At 44.0% G+C, this 27378-nt stretch overlaps 1 protein-coding gene across 9 annotated transcripts in view; it reads left to right on the forward strand.

The window, feature by feature from the left end:
• Nucleotides 1-241: 241 nt before the first annotated feature.
• PHKA1 (phosphorylase kinase regulatory subunit alpha 1) overlaps nucleotides 242-27378 on the forward strand; it is a 319188-nt gene continuing 292051 nt past the window's right edge. For 2 of the 9 annotated variants that reach the window (XM_036304537.1, XM_036304538.1), the window contains exons 1-2: nucleotides 24181-24765; nucleotides 25248-25406. In XM_036304537.1, the coding sequence (XP_036160430.1) occupies nucleotides 24688-24765; nucleotides 25248-25406 (237 nt within the window). In that variant the 5' untranslated portion in view covers nucleotides 24181-24687. Of the gene's footprint in view, nucleotides 514-24166; nucleotides 24766-25247; nucleotides 25407-27378 lie in introns of those variants that run through there. The other 7 variants (XM_036304532.1, XM_036304531.1, XM_036304533.1 and 4 more) reach the window with 7 other exon arrangements.

A 27378-nucleotide genomic window follows, 5' to 3' on the forward strand; every position in this document is an offset into this window, starting at 1 on the left:
GTGGCCTCGGGACTGTCCTTCGCGTCCCCGCCGCCCAAGGCGTGGGCAACAGGCCAGAGCATCCCGGTCTGGTGGAAATCGGGCTGGCGCAGGGTGCTCCGGGAGATGGAGTCCCGCCACGGACCGGGAGAGGTATTCTCGGAGGTGGAGTCCCCGCGAAGCACTCCGGGATATGGAGTTCCAGCGCCCCGCACACAGCCAGAAGTCATGAACTGCTGCGCCAGTCCTCCCGAGTGGCCCCTCCTCAAGACCCGCCTTGAAGGCGGTGCTGCACGTGGTCCTATTTTCCAGCTGGGGAGATCCGGTTCGCGCAGCCACCGCAGTCACCGCGGGTCCAAGAGTAGCCCTTCCCCTTTGCCCTTTCAAGGACTTCCAGCTCTCCAGCGCCCGCGGCGCGCTGAGGGCGTGGCGTGGCTGGCCCGCATGTCCTCCTATTGCGGTGGTGGACAGCCTTCTGGCCTCCAGACCTCCGCTCTTCCTGCTCCATCCTCGGCTTCGCATCGCAGCCAGTAGGTAAGGCAGAGGGCTTCTGGTCTCGAGAATCTGTTCCAGCCTCCGGCCCCTTCGGTGGCAGGTGGGCTCTGGCCAACTTCCAGCCCTAACGTGAACCGGCCCTCCCACGGCTCCTGGGGGGTGGGGGTGGGGGGCGCTGCCCACAGGTCCCCTCCTCCCTGGAGCTCCCTGCAGGTTCTAGACACCAGCCTCCCCGGATCCTCATTCGTCGTTGTCCTGGACGGTTCCATCGGACACGGTCTGCGGGCTTCCCCCAGAACTTCGTCCAGCCTCAAATTTCACATCTTGTAGTACTAGCAAGGGCACGTCTGCGCCCGACCCCCAGCCCCCTGCCCCCTGCCGACGTCCCGGACCTATCTCCTCCCCTGGGGCAGCATTAGCTGGGAGCCATCCGCCATCACCAGCTCCAGCTGTGGGCTCACTGCAGCTCAGCCTGAAGGACGCCTCTGCCACTCTCCTCATGGCGCGCAGCGCCTTGCCCGGGGACCCAAAGGTGGCACCACTTAAGACCGCCAGGGCCATTCAGAACGGGAGAGCCCAAGCCGGAGCGGGCGCCCATAGCAGTGGCTGGGACGACGTCCTTAGGCGGTGCGCGCTTGCATGCCACCCCAATGGCCCTGCTCTGGCACCTCTGGCAGAAGGGCACCGGGCTGCCTGGCACCGGCCTCCTCCTTCCCTCCCTGGCTGTTTCAGAGTCCTCCCAGATCGTCGGTGGCGGCAAACTTTCCAGAGCAGGATGTGCGCACCTCAGCTGGGGCCCCCTGCAGGGATCACTTTGAGCTGGCTGTGCTGCGTGCTCTGGCCCCGCTGCGCGCAGACCAGGTGGCTGCCAGCGCCCTATTCACACCCTATCAGCCTCGCCTGTAAGCCCATATGCCCAGTCCAGCAGGACCTCGCAGGGCCAGCTGCTCACTTCGCTGCACAGCCGGCGGGTCCCTGTCCGCCCAGCCCTTGCTCCCACCCACCTGCCCATAGGCCATGCCCTCCAGGACATGTTCGTGGGAGGGGACATACCCCTACCCTGAGATGGTTTGAAAGCTGGGCCCCAGCCTGGCTTCCCCCAGCCAGTTGAGGGGATTAGGAGGAGGGGTTGGGGGGGCCAGTCTTGGAGGGCGTGGGAACCAAGGCTAGGCTAGTGAGGTCCTCAAATGCACCGCTGGGAGCACAAGGAGTCCAAGCACAGACCTCTATTTGCACAGTGGTTACCTCCCAGTGGCTAATCGGGCTCAGGGTGGTCTCCGTTGGTGAAGCATATCTGACAGGCTTTAAAGTACAAGGGCTTCTCAAGCTGAACCCTGAGGTGTGAGCAGCCAGTCCTCAGGTGCTAGAGTGCAGGAGCTCACCTTGGAGGGAGGAGGATGGGTGCTATGTGAAAGGTCTGGGGTGAAGGACAGCTCTGCCTGTTTGCCTGGGGTGAAATGCAAGGTGACTGAACCCCCAGAAGCTCACTGCTGCATTATTAAGCGACTGTGGCACACACGTAGCTAAGCTGCCTGAGTTCCTTGCCAAAGGGGGTCATTACTTCAATCCCCCAGGAGGCATAAGTTTGGAGATTGGGTACTTGCCAAGCATCAGAATGGAGAGTAGGGGCTGGGGTTCTGAGGAAGGACCACAAGAGGAGCTGGTGGCAGAGCCTGAACTGGCCTGAGGTGTGCCATCTGAGGAGGACCCAATGTGACTGTGGCTTCTGTGCCCACCTTCACAAGAAAGAGGACTCTTCTTCCACTTTCAGGCAAGCCCAGGAGGGTTGGGGATCTACAGGAGCCAAAGAGATGCCTCCTGGGCATGGCTTGGCTGCCCCAGTCAAGTGCTTCTGGCCCACCTGGCTGTGTGACTTCTGGGACTCAGATTGCTCATCAAGAAAATGGGCAATGAATTCCCCTTCTCTGTGACTGGTGCTGTCTGTGCTGAGAGAGGCTAGCCTGGAGTCTACCCCCCAACCCCAGCCAGACTTGAAGGTTTTGGAAGAATCCCATTTCTCTGTACCCACCGGACACATGAGTACTTCTGCCAGATCAGGCTACCCTCATTGCCTGCTCTGTTGAAGCCCATGTTTCCTAGACAGGCTGGGGCCCTCTGAACCTGCAGTGGGTAGTCCATACCCCTCCAGTGCACATCCCCAGGCCACCTACACTTAGGTCCCACCCCAGGTTATGATCCCAAAGGCCACAGTGATACATTCTGCTCTAATTCATTGACCAGTTGTTTAATCATTTACTTAGTATGCTGGTTTGGGTCTCTAGGTGCTGGGGCCCCGTGATGCCCCTGCATGCGTAGCCTCTGCCCTGTTCAGAAGGGCTCCTGGGGCTGCCTTATGCCTGTCCCAGGGCTTCACCACCACCCTGCAAGTGCAACCCCTCCCTGTATAACATGGTCAGGGAGGAAGGGATGAAGGGTCCAGTAAGCATGTACGGCAGGCTCCTCTGGAGCAGGCTGTGAGATACAGCCCAATGCCCACTGGAATCAGGTGTCCACTCTTGAGACATACTCTTTTTAAATTTTTTAAAAATTGATGAGAGAGAGAGAGAGAGAGAGAGAGAGAGAGAGAGAGAGAGAGAGAGAGAGAGAGAAACATCAATTTGTTATTCCACTTATTTGTGCATTTATTGGTTGATTTTTGTATGTGCCCTGACCCGCAATAACACTCTAACCAACTTGTCAGCAGCACTGGGTATCAGTAAGACCAGGTTCTTGTCTCCAGGAGGAAAGATTTTAACATGAGAGTCGGGAATTACAACAAGCAACAAAGCTTTATTTAAGCGAAAGTACATCCTAGGGACCCTTGGATAGGCAACTCCAGCATTTGAGTGCCCCAGTGGGTCTACGTCTTGGCTTTTGTCTTTTTCTTGCCCCTCCCACGCTTTGTCCTAATCTCCCTGAACCATTCATACTTAAGCTGGTGGGCTCCCAATAACTTCCTGGGTCTACTTAACTGGTTGGTAGACTATTTAGAATTTTGTGGATCTGCAGGTGTCTTGTAAGATTTTGTCCTTTTGGTGCTGGGAGTTATTTTTACTGCATTTCTTTCCCCCCTTTTTGTATAAATCTGATGGCTATTTTAGTTTTCTATTCTCTCTTTTCCTTGTTTTTTAAGCAGGTTTTTTTTTTTTGTCAGTTTGTCCTTTCTCTGCCCTACTCATATCTATTTAAATACCTACTCTAACATTTCCCCCCTCAAGAGTTATGAGACCCAATTCATTGAGATATTATGTACATAGAAAATCATTTGGCTACTCCCTGCTGACAAATGGGTGAATTTGGGGGTTGGGTCTCATTCTGTTGCTGGTAGGTTTCTCCAAATCTTTGGCCAGCTTGAACAAGGGGTTGAGTTGTCTCTGTGGGGGGCCGGGGGAAGGGTTGAAAACCCTGGCAAACCATCATTTGCAGGGGAAATTGTTGTAATTTGGAAGAGGTAAATTTTACAGGTAGGTTAAACAAACAAGGACCAAATAGTAGTATCCCTAATATGATAAGGTGAGGGATTATGAGGGGTCCAAGGAGAGACCATAACCGATTATTCCAGTTCCAAGTAAGTGAGGTTGCCATACTTGGCAAAAGTTGGGTTTCTCAAGGCCTTTTAACCAGGTTGCATGATTTAAAATTTCATGTACTCTTGTTTCTACTTTAGTGGAGTTAATTGATGAATAGCGTGAATCCCCAAAAGATAGTCTAGGGCAGTGGTTCTCAACCTTCCTAATGCCGCAACCCTTTAATATAGTTTCTCATGTTGTGGTGACCCCCAACCATAAAATTATTTTTGTTGCTACTTCATAACTGTAATTTTGCTACTGTTATGAATCGTAATGTAAATATCTGACATGCAGGATGTATTTTCATTGTTACAAATTGAACATAATTAAAGCATAGTGATTAATCACAAAAACAATATGTAATTATATATGTATTTTCCGATGGTCTTAGGCGACCCCTGTGAAAGGGTCGTTTGACCCCCAAAGGGGTCGCGACCCACAGGTTGGCGACCCACAGGTTGAGAACCGCTGGTCTAGGGTAATATGATTGTCTAAGACTATGTTGGCTAATGAATTGTTGTAGTTCATGGAGGGCTCCCTGTTTTGTTTTTTTAATTTTGTTTTATTGCTTAAAGTATTACAAAGAGTATTACATATGTCTCCTTTTTTTTCCCCCTTGACATTTCCCCGGCCTCCCCTACCCCCCAGTGTCTTGTGTCCATTGGTTATGCTTATATGCATGCATACAAGTCCTTTGGTTGATCTTTTACCCCCCTCCTGCCCTCCAACCCTACCCAGCCTTAACTACAGTGAGGGCTCCCTGTTTCATCTGAGAGCTTTTCTAGTTCAGCTGTGAGATTAGAAAAGATATATTCATGTATTCAAAATGAAAGTAGATGACCTTCTTACACTGCACATAAGAATAAACTCAAAATGGATTAAAGACTCACCCAGCCAGTGTGCCTCAGTGGTTGAGTGTTGACCTATGAACCAGGAGGTCACGGTTTGATTCCTGATGAGGGCACATGCCCGGGTTGTGGGCTTGATCCCCAATAGGGGTTCGTGCAAGAGGCAGCCTATCAATGATTATCTCTCATCATTAATGTTTCTATTCCTCTCTCCCTCTCCCTTCCTCTCTCTGAAATAAATAAAATCATATTTTACAAAAATGGATTAAAAACTCAAATGTTAGACTGAAACCATAAAGATTCTAGAAGAAAACATAGGCAGTAAAATCTCAGACATTTCTCATAGTATTTTTTTTGTTTTGTTATATTTCCTTGGGCAAGGAAACAAAAGATAAACAGATGGGGCTATGTCAAACAAATGAGTTTTTGCAAAGAAAAGGAAACCATCAACAAAATGAAAATAGAAACCATATTTGGGAATGGGAGAACATAATTTCCAATGGTACATCTGATAATGGGTTAATATCCAAAATTTATAAAGAACTTATAAAACTCAACACCAAAAAAAAAAAAACCCCAAAAAACAATCTAATTAAAAATTTGGCAAGCACCTGAATAGACACTTATCCAAAGAGGACATATAGATAGCCAATAGACATATTAAAGGATGTTTAATGTCACTAGTCATCAGAAAAATGCAAATTAAAACCACAGTGAGATATCACCTCTTCCCTGTCAAAATGGCTATCATCAATAAGTCAATAAACAATAAGTGTTGGCAAGGATGTGTAGAATTTGGAACCCTTGTGCACTGTTGGTGGGATTGCAGATTTGTGTAGCCAGTGTGGAAAGCAGTATGGAGTTATCTCAAAAATTAAAAATGGAACTGCCTTATTATCCAGTGATTCCTCTTGGAATTTATCCGAAAAAACCCAAAACAGTAATTCGAAAGAATATATGTACCCCTATGTTCATTGCAGCATTATTTTCAATTGCCAAGATCTGGAAACAGTCAAGGTGCCCATCAGTACATGAGTGGGTAAAAAAGCTGTGGTATATTTACACAATGGAATACTAATCTGCTTTAAAAAGGAAGAAAGTTTTACCTATTGCCACAGCATGGAGAACATTATGCTATGTGAAATAAACCAGTCAGAGGAAGACAAGTACCATATGATTTCAGTCATATGTGGAATTTAATGAACATACTTAACTACCAAGCAATATAGAGACATACTAATAGATAGAGAGTAGGCAGACTACTCTGGGGGAAGGGGCTGTGGGGTATAGGGATTGAGCAAAAAGAGAGAGAACTCATGGACATGGACAACAGTGTGGTGCTTGCTGGGGAGGAGCAGTATGAGTGTAGGTGGTAGTGTTGCAGATAAGCTGCCAGGCAGTGTGGGAGAATTAATCAGCTGGGCACTCAAAGGATATTTTCAAAAAAGTAGCCTTTATTGCAGGTTGCACTAGTGGCCGTGACTTAGGGAGTCAGTCTCCAAATCCTGAGTGATGAATATGGACGAAGCTTTCCCTTTATACCCTTTAGTTCCTTTGTCCCCCAACTATGGATCAAGCATCTGGACTTTTTGCAGGCTTTGCAGCCCCCCCCCCCCGCCCCCCCCGTGAGTTGGGATGGGGGAAGTGAGATCCACACCTAGAGGCTTGCCAGGACTGGCACCAGCCCCTCTGGGGTTGTATATGGTTCACGGTTTATGGCCTCTGTAAAATGGGAGTATTCTGGGAAACAGGTTCTGCAAGGCAGGGCAGGCATCACAGATAAGAATGGAGTTTGTCGAGAAACTAAGATGGCGGCATAGATAAACACCGGGAAATTGCCACCTCCCACAACAATTGAAAAATACCGCAAAGGACAGAGCAGACATCATCCAGAACAACAGGAAGCCTGGCTGAGTGTAAATTCTACAACTAGAAGGAAAGAAAAGCACACTGAGAGCCAGAGGCGCTGCGGAGGTGAAGTGCAGAGGTACGGTGGCTCACGCGCGGAAAGGGGGTGGCACCTGAGGATGCGGCTGTTTTTTTTTGAATCACAAGCTCCCGGCTGCTCTGAACTCCGGTTCCAGGAAGTCTCTGGGGACCCAGGACTCATACGGGGAGAAGCTGGCCTGTCGGGCAGCGGGCGAACTTGAGTGCGGCTTTCCCTCAGAGGTGCTTGCAGCAATTATCGGGTCACTGAGACGCGCGACTCCTTAGGAGAATCAGCCATAGCTGCTTTCTCCGCCCTTTGACTCCCTGAGACCCCGCCCCACCCAGGCTGCGGCAGAGGCTTTTGCATGTGAATGTACCTAACTACAGCCGAGCCAGGCAGACCCGGAACTTCCAAGAGAAGGCCCAAGGCCCCGCAGCGGCTTGCATTGCTTCACAGCTGAGCCTCTTCGTGGCTCCTGCTGTGTGGCCTCAGGCAGAGGCTGAATTAGCACCTCCTTAGATCCAGGAGCCACTGTACCCAGTGGTCAGAGGGGGACCATCCAGATTGCAACTCCTCAGATCCATAAGGGACACACTCAGGGAGCAGACTCAGTGAGCACCAAAGCCCCACTGAAGCAAGTCTTGCCCCAGAAGGGTGTCTTCAGCACAGAAGTTCTCCCACTTCAGACACAGCTGATTCTCACAGCCAATTGGCCTGGAGGTCAATTCCTCCCAGTGATCCTACAACAACCAAGGCACCAAGAGTGCACCAAGAGTGTCCACCTCAGGTAACGGGAGAGGCTGAGCCACTGGGCCCTACAGGACACCTGGAGCGCAGGGCCACTCTATCAACACAGGGAAGCAGCCAAAATGCGGAGACAAAGAAACAGGTCACAAATGGCAGAAATGGAGGAAAGCAAACCACTGGATATAGAGTTCAAGGCCACGTTTATAAGGTTTTTCAAGAATTTTATGGAAACCGCCGATAAATTTAATGAATCCCTCAATAAGTATAGTGAGACCATGGAGGACATGAAAAAGGACCAACTAGAAATTAAGCATACACTGACTGAAATAAAGAATAATTTACAGAGATCCAACAGCAGACAAGAGGATCCCAAGAATCAAGTCAAAGATTTGAAATACAAAGAAACAAAAAATACCCAACCGAAAAAGAAAAAAGAAAAGAGATTCCAAAAATATGAAGATAGTGTAAGGAACCTCTGGGACAACTTCAAGCGTACCAACATCAGAATTATAGGGTTACCAGAAGGAGAGAGAGGGCAAGATATTGAAAACCTTTTTGAAGAAATGACAGAAAACTTCCCCTACCTGGTGAAAGAAATGGACTTACAAGTCCAGGAAGCGCAGAGAACCCCAAACAAAAGGAATCCAAAGAGGACCACACCAAGACACATCATAATTAAAATGCCAAGAGCAAAAGATAAAGAGAGAATCTTAAAAGCAGCAAGAGAAAGACAGTCAGTTACCTACAAGGGAGTACCCATACGACTGTCAGCTGATTTCTCAACAGAAACCATGCAGGCCAGAAGAGACTGGCAAGAAATATTCAAAGTGATGAATAGCAAGAACCTGCAACCAAGATTACTTTATCCAGCAAAGCTATCATTCAGAATAGAAGGTCAGATAAAGAGCTTCACGGATAAGAAAAAGCTAAAGGAGTTCATCACCACCAAACCAGCATTATATGAAATGCTGAAAGGTATTCTTTAAGAAGAGGAAGAAGAAAAAGGAACTCTTACCATTTGCCACAGCATGGATGGAACTGGAGAGCGGATAAATACCACAGGATCTCACTCATTTGTGGAATATAATGAACAACATAAACTGATGAACAAGGACTGATCCAGAGACGGAGAGGCATTGATTGGACTGTCGGGCCTTGGAGGGAAGGTAGGGGAGGGAAGGGGTAAGGGGGAAAGATCAACCAAAGGACTTATATGCAAGCATATAGGCCTAACCAATGGACACGGACAACGGGGGGGTGAGGGCATGAGCGGGGGCAGGGGGGTAGAGGGTAACGTGGGGACAAGGACACATATGTAACATCTTAATCAATAAAAAATATATTAAAAAAAAAAGAATGGAGTTTGTCGGCAAGCAAGACTGTGCATCATAAGGCAGGATACTGGCACAGATTCAGATAGCTAGCCCCCCAAATGTTTTATTTTCCCCTTCAGTAGAGGGCCTAGAGTGGATAAAAAGTGATGGAAAAAATAGAATTAAATTAAAGTTTAAAAATTAAAAATAAAAAGTAAAGAAAGATAAACAAAGAAAAAGTGATTCAAGAGTGAGCCCTGGAGCATTTCAATATTAATAGGTTGGGGAGCAGAGGAGGAAACAAAAATAATAATCAGAAGAAACAACAACTGCTGTGTGATAAGAGGAAAAGCAAGAGTGTTTGGCATTCTAAAAGCTGGGTGAAGAAAAATCAAAGAGTGAGTGACTATGACAAATACTGTTGATAGATCAAGTAATATGAAGACTGAGAATTGACCACAAGATTTAGCAAATTTTTAAAAATAGGTGAAGGGAAGTCTTTCAGACAGAGGGAATATTCTTGTTGTAACTAGGTAGTTAATATTAATAATAGAGAGCAAAGGGGAGGCCTTTCATTATAGGCATGGTCATTTGGGCAGCTTCATCAGGAAGCTGCAACCTCACAGTCCACAGGAAGGCACTGTTCCATCCCCTGCAAATCACTGGGGGAAGGGTTCTAACAAAGGGAAAAATGGGTGCATGCTCAGTGAAGTCAGGGTGACTTAGGTAAGGTCCTTGCCTGTCACTATAACTTGGGAACAAAAATAATTGGCTAGAGGGGCAGAGCCTACTGCAAGCATGCAAAATCCAGAAGGCTTAATTGGTTAAGCTGTTAGTTATAACCTGGTGACAAAAAGTTCTCACTCTGTTGCTTGTTCTCTTGTCCTCCTGTTTCTCACTTATTCCATGACTTGTACTCACCTCTGTACTAGCCCGCCACATGACCCTAGCAGCTGCATGGCCATGTAGACTCCACATGCAGGATACTGGACTAGACTGGACTTTAATATATGGAGTGGACACTCCGGGCATTGGCTTCAGTCCTATCCCTGCTAAACACACAGCTGGAATTTTTTTCCATGGCAAGATGGAGGGAGATGGGACTTTGGAGGGAAACAACCCTTAATTTTACATGAACAATAAAGCTTTCCACAATACTTCATCCTCCTGCGGGAGCCTCAGGAAATTCTTTTCCCCCTGGCACCTCAAGAGCTCCACTTCCACCAGTAACAGATGGGGACACAGAGGGCACCCCATTGATAATAGGAGTAGCACAATTGTGAATGAATACTCAGTGATATCAGACAACTGAAAATATTTCAAGGTAGCTAAAGCCTAGAGATATAGTAGAGACTGGAGAGAAATACAGCTGGATGGATACACATAGCTTAGATCAGTGGTCAGCAAACCACGGCTCGTGAGCCAAATGCAGCTCTGTGGCCCCTGAGTGTGGCTCTTCCACAAAATACCACATGTGGGCGCGCACATACAACACGATTGAAACTTCGTGATCCATGCGCAGAAGTCGGTTTTCGGCCTGGGCGAGTCTATTTTGAAGAAGTGGCGTTAGAAGAAGTGGGGGGTGTCGGTCAGTTGGGCGATGGGAGACGCGGGGCAGGCGGGCCGCGGGATACGCAGCACGGGGGAGGTACATTGTTTTGAGGTACATTTGCTGAGGTCGACCCCTTCCAACTCTCCCATCCACACTTGTCTATCTGAAACAAGTATACAAGATGAGTGTGGATGGGAGAGTTGGAAGGGGTTGACCTCAGTGAACGTACCTCAATCAGATTGAGGACATTTTTAGCAAAGGCCAGCTTAGGAGTACCCTAATTAAGTTAATAACAATGTACCTTCCTATATAGTTTAAGTTTAAAGAATTTGGCTCTCAAAAGAAATTTCAATCGTTGTACTGTTGATATTTGGTTCTGTTGACTAATGAGTTTGCCGACCACTGGCCTAGATCACAGTGCCATGCTAAAGAGTTTGGATTTATCTTAAGGGCTATAAGAGTCCATGGGAGAATTTTAAGTTGAGGAGTAACAGAGCCAACTTGGTATTTAAAATGTGAATTTGGGAGCAATATGAAAAATGAGGAACAAGCAAAGAGACCAGTTAAGAAACTGTTACTATATTTCATGGAGAAACTAAAGCAGTGACAGTGGGGATCAAGATCAGAGGATGGATCAGATATTTAGAAAGTAGAATCTATAGGACTTTGTGACAATTTTGAAAATCAGGAAGGAGGTATTAAAGGAAAAAGGGAGTTAAGCATGATTTGGGCTGTAGTTTGGGCAAGTGAGTAGGGGGTGGTACCATTCACGGAGGGAACACTGGAGAAAGACTAAGTTTGGCAGGAAAAAAATTGCACCCTCACAAAGAAGTACAAAAAGCAGCCTAGTATCCTAGACTTACAGAGTACATCATGCCTATTTCCTCCCTCCCTCCCTCCCTTTCTTTTTCATTAATTTCAGAGAGGAAGGAAGAGGGAGAGAGATAGAAACATCAATGATGAGAGAAAAACATTGATCTGCTGCATCCTACATGCCCCCTACCAGGGATGGAGCCTGCAACATGGGCATGTGCCCTGACTGGGAATCAAACCATCACCTCCTGGTTCACAGGTCAACACTGAGCCACACCGACTAGGCACATCACATCTACTTTCTTATTTAATCCCATTAGTTAGGGAGATGAAAAATAGGCTCATAGAGATGAAGTAGTTTACCCAAAGTTACGCATCCAGGAAGTGAGAGCCTAGACTAGATCCCAAGCTCACTGTTCTTTCCACTTAAAAGCTACTGTGCTAAAGACTTTGAGGTAAGCAGGAAGAACACTTTAAAAATGAGTGAAGGTGAGTAGGTAAAGGAAAAGGAGAACTTTGGACTTTTAGGTCAGGTTTCCCAAATATGTTTTTCTTTAAGTCTACCTGGATGAAAGATAGAGTTGTTAAAAATGTTTATCAGTAACACATTTGGTTTATTTAATTGAATGATCCTATATAATAAAAGCCTAGGTGGTGCAACGCCCTCGTGTGACGTTGTCACAAGATGGCTGCCACAAGATAGCCAGCAGGGGAGAGCAGTTGTGGGTGATCGGGCCAGCAGGGGAGGGCAATGGGGGGTGACCAGGCCAGCAGGGGAGGGCAGTTTTGGGTGACCAGGCCAGCAGGGGAGGACAGTTGTGGGTGATTGGGTCAGCAGGGGAGGGCAGTTGGGGGCAACTGGGCTGGCAGGGGAGGGCAGTTGGGAGCAATCAGGCCAGCAGGGGAGCAGTTAGGCATCAATCAGGCCAGCAGGAGAGCAGTTAGGGGGCGATTAGGCTGACAGGCAGAAGTGGTTAGGGGAAATCAGGCAGGCAGTCAGGTGAGCACTTAGGAGCCAGCAGTCCCAGATTGTGCGAGGGATCCCAGATTGGAGATGGTGCAGGCTGGGCTGAGGAACACCCTCCTCCCCATGCATGAATTTTGTGCACCAGGCCACTAGTATGTTATATAGGGAAGACAGCAACTTGGGACTTTTTGCCAAAATTTCTCACTGTTTTCTTGGCTTGTTTTAATCATTCTAGGGTTGTCCTCAATAACTTTTGGTGAGCATGTGAATAGTGCTGAGTGGTCCATGCTCTAGCATTTATCACAGTCTAGTGCAGCGGTCACCAACCTCTCAGACCTCACGGACCACCAGTGGTCCACGGACCACCAGTTGGTGACTGCTGGTCTAGTGAGGGAGCTAAATACATAATTATAATATTGAATAACCATAAAATCTAGAAACAGATTTAAAAAATAATAAATTTTTTATTTTTTGAATAATTCAGGATCACAGAAGAGTTGCAAAGGTAAGTATAGAGAACTCTTGCATACCCATCACCCAATTTTTGTTTCCCCTGTTATCATCTTAAATCATGATAGTACATTTGTCAGAATTAAAAAAAAACACAGCATTAGCATATTACTATTAACTAAATCCCAGACTTTATTTGGATTTAACCAATTTTTCCATTAATGTACTTTTTTGTTGCTGTTCTGGGGTCCAATTTAGTGTTCCTCATTGCATTTATTTGTCCTTTGATCTGTGATAGTTTCTTGGTCTTTCCTAGCTTTTCTGGAAATATAGGCTTTTGAAAATATTACATGTAATATATATATAGCATATTACATGTGCATTTTAAATACTGTTGGGATATGCTAAAGGCTCAAGTTTATTCTGTGAAAATTAGAGACACAAAACATCCTAGCATTGAATTGTACAAAGATTGCTGAATATGCTGCACTAATGTACTGTGTTCATAGCAATTTTGCACACTGCATTGAACTACGTATTATCATGAATAAAAAACACTAAAAATATCATGCATTATAATTATTATGTGTAGTTGCCTATGTTTATAAATTCTATTGCTAGCCTGTACAAATTAGTAATTTGTAAATTTAACATCATCCCAAGAAAAATATCAACAGAATCTACTTTTTTAATTATACAAATTGATTATGGAAAAATAAGTAAACAAAAATAACCAGGAAATTCTGAAAAAGAAGAATAGTGCTGGTTAGCTCTACCAGGTATTCAAACATTTTAAAGCTTCCAATATTTGTTTGTTTGTTTGTTTGTTTGTTTATAATATATTTTTATTGATTTCAGAGAGGAAGGGAGAGGGATATAGATACATCAATGATGAGAGAGAATAATTGATCAGCTGCCTCCTGCACACCCCCTACTGGGGATTGAGCCCATAAACCAGGCATGTGCCCTGACCAGGAATTGAACAGTGACTTCCTGGTTTATAGGTCAACGCTCGACCACTTAGCCACAGTGGCCAAGCTAAAGCTTCAAATATTTAAAACAAAGGGCACTGGCACATAAATAGACATACATACCAATCATCAGTAGAAACAAATATTCAAATTTAGGATACAATATAGGCAAGACAGATAAAAGGCTCTTACATTGGAAATGAAGAAGTAAAATTGTCACTTTTTACAGATGACATAATTCTTTATGTAGAAAACACTAAAAACTCCTAACACAAAAATCTTAGAAACAGTAAACAAATACAGTAAAGTTGTAGAATGCATAATAAATGTAAAAAAATCCATTACATCCCTATATACCAACAATGAAATTCCAGAAGAAGAAATGGAAAAATAATTCCTTTTACAATTGTAACAAAATGAATAAAATACCAAGGAATAAACAAAACAAACTATGGGAAGAACTTATACACTGAAAACTATATGACGTTAATAAAAGAGGTTGAAGAAGAAAAAACAAGGTTGAAGAAAGCACAAAGAAATGAAAAGATATTCTGTGTTCATGAATTGGAAGAATCCACATAGTTAAAATGGCCATATTACCGAAAGCAATATACAGATTTATTACAATCCACATAAAAAATCCCATGGCATTGGAGACTGTGCCATCTTGAAGGGGAGAGTGGCTGTTATCCGTACCCAGGGACCCTGCAACCATGGCACCCAGGGACCAGCTATGAACCCAGGAACACCAGATCTCAAGCAGCGTGAATACGTGGACTCAGACAAGATCTGCTCCTCCTCACGGAAAGGTCATATTTCGCCTAGAGAAAGGAGAAAGAGAGCTACATAACCAGACACCCAGAGAACAGAGATCATGGGGAGACAAAGAAACAGCCCGCAAATGAAAGAAAAGGAGGCATCACCAGAAAAAGGAGTAAACGAAAAGGAGGCAAGCAAAATGTCAGAGAAAGAATTCAGAGAAATGGTCATAAGGTGGCTGAAAAGAATGGTAGACAAATTCAACAATATGTGTAAGAACCAAGAGGAAATGAAGAAGAACCAAGAAGAAATGAAAAATAGCATTGCTGCTATAAATAACTCAATGGAAAGCAACAACAGTAGACTAGAAGCAGCAGAGGACTGCAACAGTGATCTAGAAGATATGACAGGAAAAAATACCCAAGCAGAGCAGCATCTAGAAAAAAAACTTAAAAAACAGGAGGACAGCCTAAGGGAACTTTGGGACAACATGAAACGAAACAACATCTGCATAATAGGGGTCCAGAAGGAGAGGAAACTGACCAAGGAATAGAAAACCTGTTTGAAGAAATAATGACAGAAAACTTCCCTGATATAGGGAAGAAAAAACTCGCACAAATCCAAGAAGCACACAGAGTCCCAAACAAAATGAACCCCAAAAAGACCGATGCCAAGGCACATTATAATTAAATTGGCAAACAACAGTGACAAAATAAGAATCTTAAAGGCGGCCAGAGAGAGATAGAAAGTTAACTTCAAAGTATCCCCTATCAGACTAGTGACTGATTTCTCAACAGAAACACATCAGGCCAGAAGGGAATGGAATGAAATATACAAAGTCATGCAAAGGAAGGATCTGAATCCAAGAATACTGTACACAGCAAGGCTGTCAATCAAAATTGAGGGTGAAATCAGAAGCTTCACAGACAAAAAAGGACTAAGGGAGTTTATTACCACCAAACCAGCAAAGCAAGAAATGCTAAACAGTTTGCTGTACAAAGAAAAAATAGGAAACGAAGAAGGAACACAGGTGTAAAGAATAAAAATGGTGATAAACAAGTACCTATCAATAATAACTTTAAATGTTAATGTAATAAGTGCCCCAATAAAAACACATAGGGTAGCTGAGTAGATAAGAAAACATGATCCATATATCTGCTGTCTACAGGAAACCCACCTCAGAAAAAAGGATCACACAGACTGACAGTGAAGGGATAGAAAAAGACTTTTCAGGCGAATGGAAATGAAAAAAAAAAAAAAAGCTTGGGTAGCAATACTTATATCGAACAAATTAGATCTCAAAGTGAAGGACATAACAATAGATAAGGAAGGCCACTTCATAATATTAAAGGAAGCAACCCAACAAGAAAATACAACTCGGTTAAACATATACACACCCAATACAGGCGCACCCAAATACATAAAAAAAAAAAACTTTCGGAAGATATCAAGGGAGAGATTGATAGCAATATGGTCATAGTAGGGGACTTTAATACCCCACTATCATCATTGGACAAATCCTCTAAACAAAAAATCAGCAAAGAAACATCAATCCTAAATGACTCACTAGATCAGATGGAATTAACTGACATCTTCAGAACATTTCACCCCAAAGCCACAAAATAAACATTCTTCTGAAATGCACATGGGTCATTTTCAAAGATAGACCATATATTGGGTCACAGGCAAAGTCTCTTCAAATTCAAAAAGATAGAAATCATATCAAGCACCACCTGAGACCACAATGGCATAAAACTAGAAATCAACTACAATAAAAAAATCAAACACCTGGAGGCTAAATAGCATGCTATTAAACAATGACTGGGTTACCAGAGAGATCAAAGAAGAAATAAAAAGCATCATGGCAACAAATGACAATGAGAACACAACAATCCAAAATCTATGAGACACAGTGAAAGCAGTCTTGAGAGGGAAGTTCATAGCTCTATAGGCCTGCCTCAAAAAAAACAAGAAACAATGGTAATAAATTATCTAACCATACTCAAAGAGTTAGAAAAAGAGCAACAAGAAAAGCCCAGTGTAAGCAGAAGGAAGAAAATAATAAAGATCAGAGCCGAGATAAATGACATAGACACCAAAAAAAAAAAAAAAAACCAAAAAAAAAAAAACCAAAAACAAAAACAAAAAAAAATAAAAAAAAAAAACAAAACCAAACGCTGGTTATTTGAAAGGATATACAAGGTTGAGAAACCTCTAGCCAGGCTCACCAAGAAGCAAAGAGAGAGGACCCAAATAAACAAAATCAGAAATGAAAGAGGTGAAATAACAACTGATCCCACAGAAATACAAATGATTATGCAAAAATACTATGAAAAACTCTATTCCAACAAAATGTACAACGTAGATGAAATGGCCATATTCTTAGAAAAATAGAAGCTCCCAAAACTCAACCATCAACCAAGAAGAGAAAAAAACGTGAATAGGTCGGTAACTACCGAAGAAATTGAAACAGTGATCAAAAACCTTCCAGGAAACAAAAGCCCTAGTCCAGATGGCTTTACAGGGGAGTTCTACCAAGCATTCAAAGAAGAGCTAAAACATATCCTCCTCAGAGTATTCCAAAAAATTCAAGAGGAAGGAACACTTCCAAGTTCATTCTATGCAGCCAGCATCACCCTAATACCAAAACCAGACAAAGACAACACAATGAAAGAGAATTACAGGCCAATATCCCTCATGAACATAGATACTAAAATCCTCAACAAAATCCTAGCAAATCAGATTCAGCAGTACATTAGAAAGATCATACACCATGATCAAGTTGGATTTATTCCAGGAATGCAAGGATGGTTCAATATCCACAAATCAATAAATGTGATACATCACTTCAACAAACTGAGAGACAAAAATCACATAATCATATCAATTGATGCAGAAAAAGCATCTGACAAAATCCAACACCCTTTCTTTATAAAAACTCTCAGCAAAGTGGGAATAGAGGGATCATACCTCAACATAATAAAAGCATATATGACAAACCTATAGCCAACATACTCAATGGGCAAATACTAAATCCATTTCCTCTAAGAACAGGTTCAATACAAGGATGCCCACTTTCCCCACTCCTGTTCCACATAGTATTAGAAGTACTAGCCGCAGCATTTGGACAAGAAGAAAAAATAAAAGGCATCCAAATTGGAAAAGAAGAGTAAAACTGTCCTTATTTGCAGACGGCATGATATTATACATAGAAAATCCCAAAGACTCCATCAGAAAACTACTAGATCTAATAAATGAATTTGGCAATGTAGCAGGATACAAAATTAACACCCAGAAATCTATGGCCTTTTTATACACCAATAATAAACTCACAGAAAGAGAAATGAACAAAACAATCCCATTTACCATTGCACCAAAAAATTAAGATACCTAGGTATAAACTTAACCGAGAACATAAAAGACCTGTACTTGGAAAATTACAGGACATTGAAAAAAGAGAGGAAGACATAAACAAATGGAAGAACATACCATGTTCATGGATTGGTACAATCAACATCATTAAAATGTCCATACTACCTAAAGTAATCTATAGATTCAATGCAATACCTATTAAAATACCAATGACATATTTCAAAGATCTAGAACAAACTCTCCAAAAATTCATCTGGAATAAAAAGAGACCCCGAATAGCCACAGCTATCCTGAGAAAGAAGAACAAAGTTGGAGGGATCACAATACCAGACATCAAACTATAATACCAAGCCACGGTTCTCAAAACTGCCTGGTAGTGGCACAAGAACAGACATATAGACCAATGGAACAGAATAGAGGACCCAGAAATTGACCCAAGCCATTATACTCAATTAATATTCTTCAAAGGAGGCAAGAGCATACAATGGAGTCAAAATAGCCTCTTTAATAAATGATGCTGGGAAATTTGGTCAGATACATGCAAAAAAATGAAACTAGATCACCAACTTACACCATACACAAAAACAAACTCAAAATGGCTAAAGGACTTGAATGTGAGATGGGAAACCATAAAAATTCTATAAGAGTCCATAGGCAGCAAAATTGCAGACATATGTCATAGCAATATCTTTACAGACACAGCTCCTAGGGCAAGAGTGACTAAGGAGAAAATAAAGAAATGGGATTACATCAAAATAAAAAGCTTCTACACAGCAAAAGAAACCATCAACAAAACAACAAGAAAGCCCACTGCATGGGAGAACATATTTGCCAATGTTATCTCCGATAAGGCTTTAATCTCCAACATTTACAGGGAACTCATACTACTCAACAAAAGGAAAATAATCCAATAAAAAAATGGGTTAAGGACCTAAATAGAATCTTTTGGAAAGAGGACACTCAGAAAGCCAAGAGTCACATGAAAACATGCTCAAAGTCACTAATCATCCAAGAGATGCAAATCAAAATGACAATGAGGTACCACCTCACACCTGTCAGAATACCTATCATCAACAAATCAACAAATGACAAGTGCTGGAGAGGATGCGGAGAAAAAGGAACCTTCGTGTACTGCAGGTGGGAATGCAGACTGGTGCAGCCATTGTGGAAAACAGTATGGTGTTTCCTCAAAAATTTAAAAATGGAACTGCCATTTGACCCAATAATACCACTTCTAGGAATATATCCCAAGAAACCAGAACACCAATTAGAAAGGATATATGCACCCCTATGTTCATAGCAGCACAATTTACCAAAGCCAAGATTTGGAAACAGCCTAAGTACTCATCAACAGATGAGTGGATTAGAAAACCGTGGTACATTTACACAATGGAATACTACACTGTGGTAAAAAAGAAGGAATTCTTACCATTTGCAGCAGCATGGATGGAACTGGAGAGTATTATGCTAAGTGAAATAAGCCAGGAAGTGAAAGAAAAACACCACATGATCTCACTCATTTATGGATAATAAAGAAAATTATAACCTGATGAACAAAAAGATAGATACAGAGGCTGAGAAGCATTGAACAGACTGTCAAATTACAGTGGGAAGGCTGGGGAGTGTTGTGGCGGTGGGGAGGTAGGAGATCAACCAAAGGACTTGTATGCATGCATGTAAGCATAACCAGTGGATACAAGACACTGGGGTGGGGTGGGGCATGTGCCGGGGGGTAGAGGAGGCCGAGAGAAGGTCAATGGGGAAAAAAAGGAGACATATGTACTACTATTTGTAATACTTTAAACAATAAAATAAAATTTTAAAAATCCCATGGCATTTTTAAAGAAATAGAACAAAAAATCAGATTTGCATGAAACCACAAAATACCCCAAATAGCCAAAGTGATCCTGAACAAATTTAAAAAATCAAAATAGCATGGTATTGGCAGAAAAATAGATATATAGACCAATGGAACAGAATTGAGAGTCCAGAATTGAGAGCCCACATGTATATGCGCAAATAATTTTTGACAAACGAGCTAAAATCATTTAATGAAGAAAAGAAAGCGTCTTCAATAAATGGTACTGGTAAAATTGGAAAGCCACATGCAAAAGAATGAAACTGGACTGCTGTTTGTTCCCATATACAAAAATAACAGAATGAATCAAAGGTCTAAATATAAGGCCTGAAACAGTAAGTTACATAGAAGAAAACATAGGTACTATACTTATGGATCTTGGTATTAAAGGAGATTTTATGAATTTGACCCAAAGGCAAGGAAAGTAAAGGTAAAAAATGAATGGGACTATGTCAAACTAAAAAGCTCCTGCATGTTATGTCTTATCAAGTTATTGAATCAACACCCCTCCCCTTGGCAACTCACCTTTAGGCCACTTCACAATCCACATTCCCTTTTGCTTAGCACTTGCCAACATAACATTCCATTTGCTAAGACCATTATCTTTTCCCTCAGGATCCGCCCAGAGAATTCTCCACCCAGAAAAAGCCTGCCTACAGTCCTTTAATATCTCTGACTTTCTGTCCCTGGGTGCTGACGCCATTTCTTGGGCTCAGCCCATCTGGTATCCACATGACCTAATAAGTTTAAAATCCCTTACCACTGGCCTCGTGTGTTCTTCCTTTGGTGACCCTAATACTACACAGCAAAAGAAACTGCCAACAAAACACAAAGGCCACCATAACATAATTTTGGGTGAATGAGTCATTCTGCACAATAGTAGGTACAGTGTAACTGCCACAATTCGATTTCTCATTTCTCATTATTCACATATCATTCTCTTGTGTAGTAATTAGCATGAGTCAGCCTCCTGAGTTTGACCAGTTCTGGGACCTTAAGGAGATTAAGTTTCTTTTTTAAAATTATATATATTTTTATTGATTTCGGAGAGGGAGAAGGAGAGAGAGAAACATCAATGATGAGAGAGAATCATTGATCGGCTCCCTCCTGCACACCCCATACTGGGGATTGAGCCTGTAACCCGGGCATGTGCCCTGACTGGGAATCAAAAGGTGACCTCCTGGTTCATAGGTTGATACTCAACCATTGAGCCACACCGGCCCCCACAGGAGATTGAGTTTCTAAGACTGCATGACTGAAGGCCCAGCCTGGACTAATGTTGAAAACACCAAGGTAAAGCCATCCAGCAAGGCCTCTTGATACTCAGCCAGTTATCTTTCTTGGTGAGAACTTACGGTACTTCTGGCATTCCTATCTACTCATATTTCTAAATAACTGGAGGGGGGGGCAGTCTGTGCAGAAGAATAAAATGATTAGAAATAATAAACTAAAATATTAACTGTGTGTGTGTGTGTAGGAATTATGATTGTTTTGCTTTACTTTTCTATACTTTCCAAGTTTTCTTTTTTTTTTTTTAATATATTTTATTGCTTTTTTACAGAGAGGAAGGGAGAGAGATAGAGAGTTAGAAACATCGATGAGAGAGAAACATCGATCAGCTGCCTCCTGCACATCTCCTACTGGGGATGTGCCCGCAACCCAGGTACATGCCCTTGACCGGAATCGAACCTGGGACCTTTCAGTCTGCAGGCCGACGCTCTATCCACCGAGCCAAACCGGTTTCGGCCCAAGTTTTCTTTAGTGACCTTATATATACTTTAATATTAAAAACGACTTTTATTTATTTTTAAATGTAAATTTTACTTCTAAATTCAATGCAAAAAACCATTTTTAACTTTATTGTTGAAAGTATTACATATGTCCCCCTTTTCCCCCCATTGACTCCTTCTAGCCTGCCCTTGCCCACCACCCCAGGCCTTCACCACCCTATTGTCTATGTCCATGGGTTATGCATATCTATATATATAAAGAGCCAGGGGCCATCGCAACTGAACGGATGACCAAATGGACGACTGAATAGGCTGCGTGGGGCGACCAGGCCTGCAGGGGGGTTAGTGAGGGATGACCAAATGACTGAGCAGCAGGCTGCATGGAGTAACCAGGCTGGCAGGGGGGGGCAGTGAGGGGCAACCAAACGACCGACCAGCAGGCTGCGTGGGGCAACCAGGCTGGCAGGGGGCTTAGTGAGGGACGACCAAACAACTGAACAAGCAGGCTGCATGGGGTGACCAGGCCGGCAGGGGGGTTAGTGAGGGATGACCAAACGACTGAGCAGCAGTCTGCATGGGGTGACCAGGCTGGCAGGGGAGTTAGTGAGGGATGACCAAACGACCAAACAGCAGGCTGTGTGGGGCAACCAGGCTGGGAGGGGGAGCAGTGAGGGGTGACCAGGCCAGCAGGGGGGCAGTTGGGGGCAACAAGGCCAGCAGTGGGGGCAGTTGGGGTGACCAGGCCAGCAGGGGGTCAGTTGGGGGTGACCAGGCTGGCAGAGGGGGGCAGTGAGGGGCAACCAGGCCGGCGGGGTGGGGGGCAGTTGGAGGTGACCAGGTCAGCAGTGGGGTGCAGTTAAGGGTGACCAGGCTGGCAGAGGGGGGCAGCAAGGGGTGGCCAGGCTGGCAGGGGGGCAGTTAGGGGCGACCAGGCTGGCGGGGGGTCAGTTGGGGTGACCAGGTTGGTGGGGGTGCAGTTGGGGGTGACCAGGCTGGCAGGCAGAGGCAGTTAGGGGTGATCAGGCTGGCAGGTAGGCCAGCAGGGGCGATCCGGCAGGCAGGCAGGTGAGCAGTTAGGAGCCAGCGGTCCTGGATTGTGAGAGGGTGCAGGCTGGGCTGAGGAGACCCCCCCCCCATGCACTAATTTCATGCACCAGGCCTCTAGTATGCATACAAGTTCTTTGGTTGATCTCTCCACCCACCCACCCACCCCATGATGGTGCAGTAAAGAAAAAGAGAGGGCAGTACCTTGAAGTGGACAAGGATAGAGAAAGAGCTTTTGAGGCTACAGGCTAAGGGGAAGATATCAGGGAGTTAGGGGCAGAGCAGGGTTGGGAAAGTGTTCTTTCATTCAACATGAACTAGCTTTCCTAGCACATTTCGTACGGCTCAGGAGTTTTCTCGTGTTTCACGCGCCATATATTAAGGACCGCTCACGAGTGTTCTCGTTTTTCACGCCCATGGAAAAAGGAGCGAATCTAGATACTTATGTAAATTTTGTTTGGTCCCTCTTCATAGAGGAAAATGTTTTACGCAGTACCATACGTTAAAAAAGTACTAGGAACTTTAATTGTTTAATTGTTTTTGTAAATAAAAATGTTATAATTATTAAAAAACAACACCTAAAGTACATTATGATGATTTAAATAACGTGCAGTTTGCCCCAAAACGTGCGGTCCCTGGCGTATGTCTTAGAGATTTCTATGCGGTACGCAATGTGCTAGGAAAGACTTGTTCTCCCCCTGTGCACCTGGGCCTTGAAGTGGCTTGTTATGTGCCAGTCACAGCATTTGCGTAGCTAATGAATGCAATGATAAGTATTTGCTTGAAAATTCTGTCTATTACTGTGTATAACTGTCATCCTTACCAAATATTTGCTAGTCACCTCTGAGGTGGCTGCCTTTATGCTAATTTGGGAGTCGGTGAGAATGGGGGTTGGGATGGAGTAAGCTTAGAAAGAGAAACTAAATTTAGAGAAATAAAAATGTAAATAAATGCAAAATCACTGTGGCCTGGGTGAGGCGGCTAGGGAAGGCTTAGAATCACAGATTATTAGAGTTGGGAATTGAAAGGTCTAATTCTGTTAACCCTGCAATTTTGAGAGCAGGTGGTACTTAAACCAAGCCTTGAAAGGCCTGCAGGGTCTTTGAATGAGCTGAGCTCAAGAGGTGGGGGTTGGGGGCAGTAAACAGGTAGCAAAAAACGGGGGTGTGTGACAACTGGCGGCCAGTGAGGAGTGAGCATTATTTGCAGGCTTCTTTTCTAGCCTCCCTTTCTCCCTTTTATTTTCACCTGAGTCTGTTGCCTGTCCCGTGTGACTTACGTGTACACGAGGGAGCCTTCCAAATCACTTACAAAACCTCTTTCATCCAAGGTAATTAATTATAAGGCACCGCTCCCCATCCCACCCGAGCCCAGGTTCCCGCGGTCACTGGCTTCCTCAAAGCTCACCGCTGTGCCCGCCTTCCCAGGCCCACAGATTCGCCAGTTTCTAAGAAAATAAAGTACCCGGGGGAGTTCTTCCGTGTTTGGTTTGGTTCGGAGTGAGGAATTTAATCCGAGTTTTTAGTCAAAAGTATAAAATACATTAAAGACCCGGAAATTACCATTCTGGAAATTCTCGTTCTTTAGGCCTTGAATGCAAATGTGTGCCTTTCTTCTTAGGTTTGAAGTCACTGTGGGCTCCTAAAAATAGTTTAGCAGAAAAAAACACACCCCACAAAACAAAAAGAAACAGCCGCCTCAACATCCTGAATGCACAGCCAGTGGGGAAAACTGAAATACTCAGTGTCGAAAGTAAACCTCTGAAATCACGTTGCCTACCGTGACACATCCTCTGCTGCGGGGCGTGCGTGCAGGGGACGCACGTGGGCGGGACAAGCTCGCAGGCTGAGGGGAAACAGCTCGCAGCTGCCAGAACCCCAGGAGCCCGCCCCGCCTCCTGCTGGCGGCTCCAGCTAGGTGGAGGCGGTGCTGAGAGGGGGACCAGCTGCTGGAGGGAGGAGGGGCGCGTGTGTGTGTGCTGTGGGCCAGGACAGTCTCCCGGAGTTGAGCAGAGGAGGTCAGCCTGGCGTAAGGTTGGGAGAGGGCAGCGCTAGGGCCCAGGCTGCAGGAGGCTGCGCGGGTGCGCGGGCGGGCGTGTGGTGGGCTCCAGAGACCGCCGTGACCCAGACAGCTGGCCCAGGCCTGAGCGTTGGGACGGCTCTGCAGGAGCCTGCTACTCGGGCTTCCCACAGGGCGGGTGCAGCTGCGTTGGAGCCTCCTTCCTGGGAAGACCGAAGGCCCCTGTGGCACCGGGCACCCTAGCGGTTTCACTGAGATTGGAAGCGGCACGATGAGGAGCCGGAGTAACTCGGGGGTTCGGCTGGACGGCTATGCTAGGCTGGTGCATCAGACCATCCTGTGCCATCAGGTAAGTTAAGTGTTACCTGTAGTCACTGAAGATGTGTGCAGCGTGATAGCTTGGATGGAGACCCTCGGTGAATGTGTGTGTGTGTGTGTGTGTGTGTGTCACCGTTCTTCCCCTCCTGCCAAAGAAAGCAGGGGAACATTTAGTAATTTTAAGACTACACTATTGTGAAGATCTGAGGTACTTTGTATATACTGTTAATTATATTTTTAATACTTCTTTAATGCTGGTTTATCGTTGGTAGCTCATTCTAACTGGAAAGTTAAAACACTGACTTTCTTTTCAGACTTGTAAGTTTTCAAACAGCTCTTTCCCCCTATTCAAGATAGCATTTGTTTGTACTTGGTCAGAAGAAAGGGGGATATAATACTCAGGAATAGGGAAGTAGAAATTAGACCAAAGTCCCTAAGTATACCATTTGATATTGTTTCCTAATATTAACAGCCTATGGATACCTGCCTGTCCTTTTTTTCTTGGCTTTGCAGAATCCCGTGACTGGCTTGCTTCCAGCCAGCTATGATCAGAAAGATGCCTGGGTCCGGGATAATGTGTACAGCATCTTGGCTGTGTGGGGTTTGGGCCTGGCCTATCGGAAGAATGCAGACCGTGATGAGGATAAGGCAAAGGCCTATGAACTGGAGCAGGTACTAAAATAAAAATATAAAGAGATCTGGAGCTGTGTGGTGTATGTGTAGCGGAGGGGGAATTGAAAGAACATGTAGCCTAGCCCATAGGAATAATAGAACTGTATTTTGCCTTTCTCCCCCCCTTTTTTCACCTTCCTAAAATTACATTCCAAAACTCTTTCCTGTATTGTGCTGAATATTTTTGAAGTGGAAACTTGAAACTTGCTGATTCAGGGGAAGTGGGCACAGTCTGTTCTGTTACAGTGGAAAATACTGTCGTGGGATCTGTGCTAAAATGTATATCCTCTTTCTAAGTAAATGTCTTTTGCAGTCTCCAGCATATTTATTCTCATTGAGAAGAATGTTTGGTGGCAGGTATATACCATTTTACTTTATTTTTGAAAATGATAGTGATATTTGTTTGAGGGTGACTGACAGATTGTCAGACCTTACCAACCTGACACAAGTAAAGACTGTTTATTTGTTGATTTTTATACTTATGACCACTGTTTGAGACTATGCCTACCCCCTCTTCCCCGGCAAAATCAAGAGTCAACAAATGCCTTTAAGCCAACTTTTAAGGCCCTTCCCCTCAATGAAGAAGCATCCTTTATGAAATTGTTTAAACACAGGGTGCTTTGTTCTTTTGAATGGCCAAGAAAACAATATTCTGGGCTAATAGGAATCTTAATGTTAAGATACTCTGCTGTCAGTTGTAAGTTGCATGTGAATTCTTTCCCAAAGTGGGTAAGATTCTCTCTATATCAGCCATTTTCTCAAGTGGTGTCTCTCAGACTTAGGCAACCTGAGCTCTAGTTTTCTATAGATCAGAACTAGAGGCCTGGTGCGTGAGATTCGTGCACTCAGGGAGTGCGGAGGAGTCCCTTAGCCCAGCCTGCGTCCTTTTGCAGTCCGGGAGCCCTTGGGGGATGTCCAACTGATGGCTTAGGCCCACTCCCCATGGGAAGCGGGCTTAAGCTGAAGTCCGACATCCTTAGCGCTGCTGCTGCGGAGGCAGGCTGCTGCACTCACCAACTGTCAGCCCAGCTTGTGGCTGAATGGTGCTCCCCCTGTGGGAGCACCTGCCCCCTGGTGGTCAGTGCGCATCATAGTGACTGGTCATTCTGCTGTTCGGTTGATTTGCACATTACCCTTTATTATATAGGATATTGAGATTAAGGGCACCAACATGCTGTGGGTTGCAGTTCTTGGCAATAGGGAAGTTTCATTGTTTTATCCTCCACAATAGCAGGCATTTGTTATTCTTTCAAGCCATCAATGAGAGGTGCTTAGGCCCACCAGAAAAAAATTGTTGGAGCTTTTGCTCTAGCCCAGGAAGTACAGATCAATATTTTTATGACTTACATAAATAATATATAACCATTGTATGAATTTGGAAAATTTAGAGAACCGTTAAAAATTACCTGTAATATTATTCTTTCCCCCTCTCAAATCCTATATCCTACTCTAATGTTTTGCTACATTGATCTCAGTAGTTTATTTTATTTTTAAATTCTTTATTGTTTAAAGTATTACATATGGTATTACATATGTCTCCTTTCCCCCCCATTGACCTCTCTATTTTATTTTACTAGAAATAAATATTAATAGAATAACACCCAATTCCACACTCAGTACAATTTAACCAATTTTTTAAAATACTAGTACTATTAGAAGAAATCTTATGTCTTCTTGTCGACTAATCATTCTGCAAAGTTGACATTTTTCCTTAAGTGCCCCAGGTAGAAAGAATTTAATAGAGGAAGGGGAAAATTGAATTGTTCATTCTAAAATTTTAATGCTCTGTTAAATAGTTTTTTATATATCCCCCAAATATTTACCATATGATAATAACTTTAGAATGTCTCAAAAACATTATGGCAATAGGAAACATCTTCAAAAAAGAAACACATTCTCTGGGAATTGTAAAATTTTAATTTTTTTCTCAAACCTGACTCAAAAGTTAATTCAGACCAGGGCTCACAAACCC

Source organism: Myotis myotis, unplaced genomic scaffold (genome assembly GCF_014108235.1).
Source record: "Myotis myotis isolate mMyoMyo1 unplaced genomic scaffold, mMyoMyo1.p scaffold_m19_p_4, whole genome shotgun sequence".
NCBI classification, from domain to species: Eukaryota; Metazoa; Chordata; class Mammalia; order Chiroptera; family Vespertilionidae; genus Myotis; species Myotis myotis.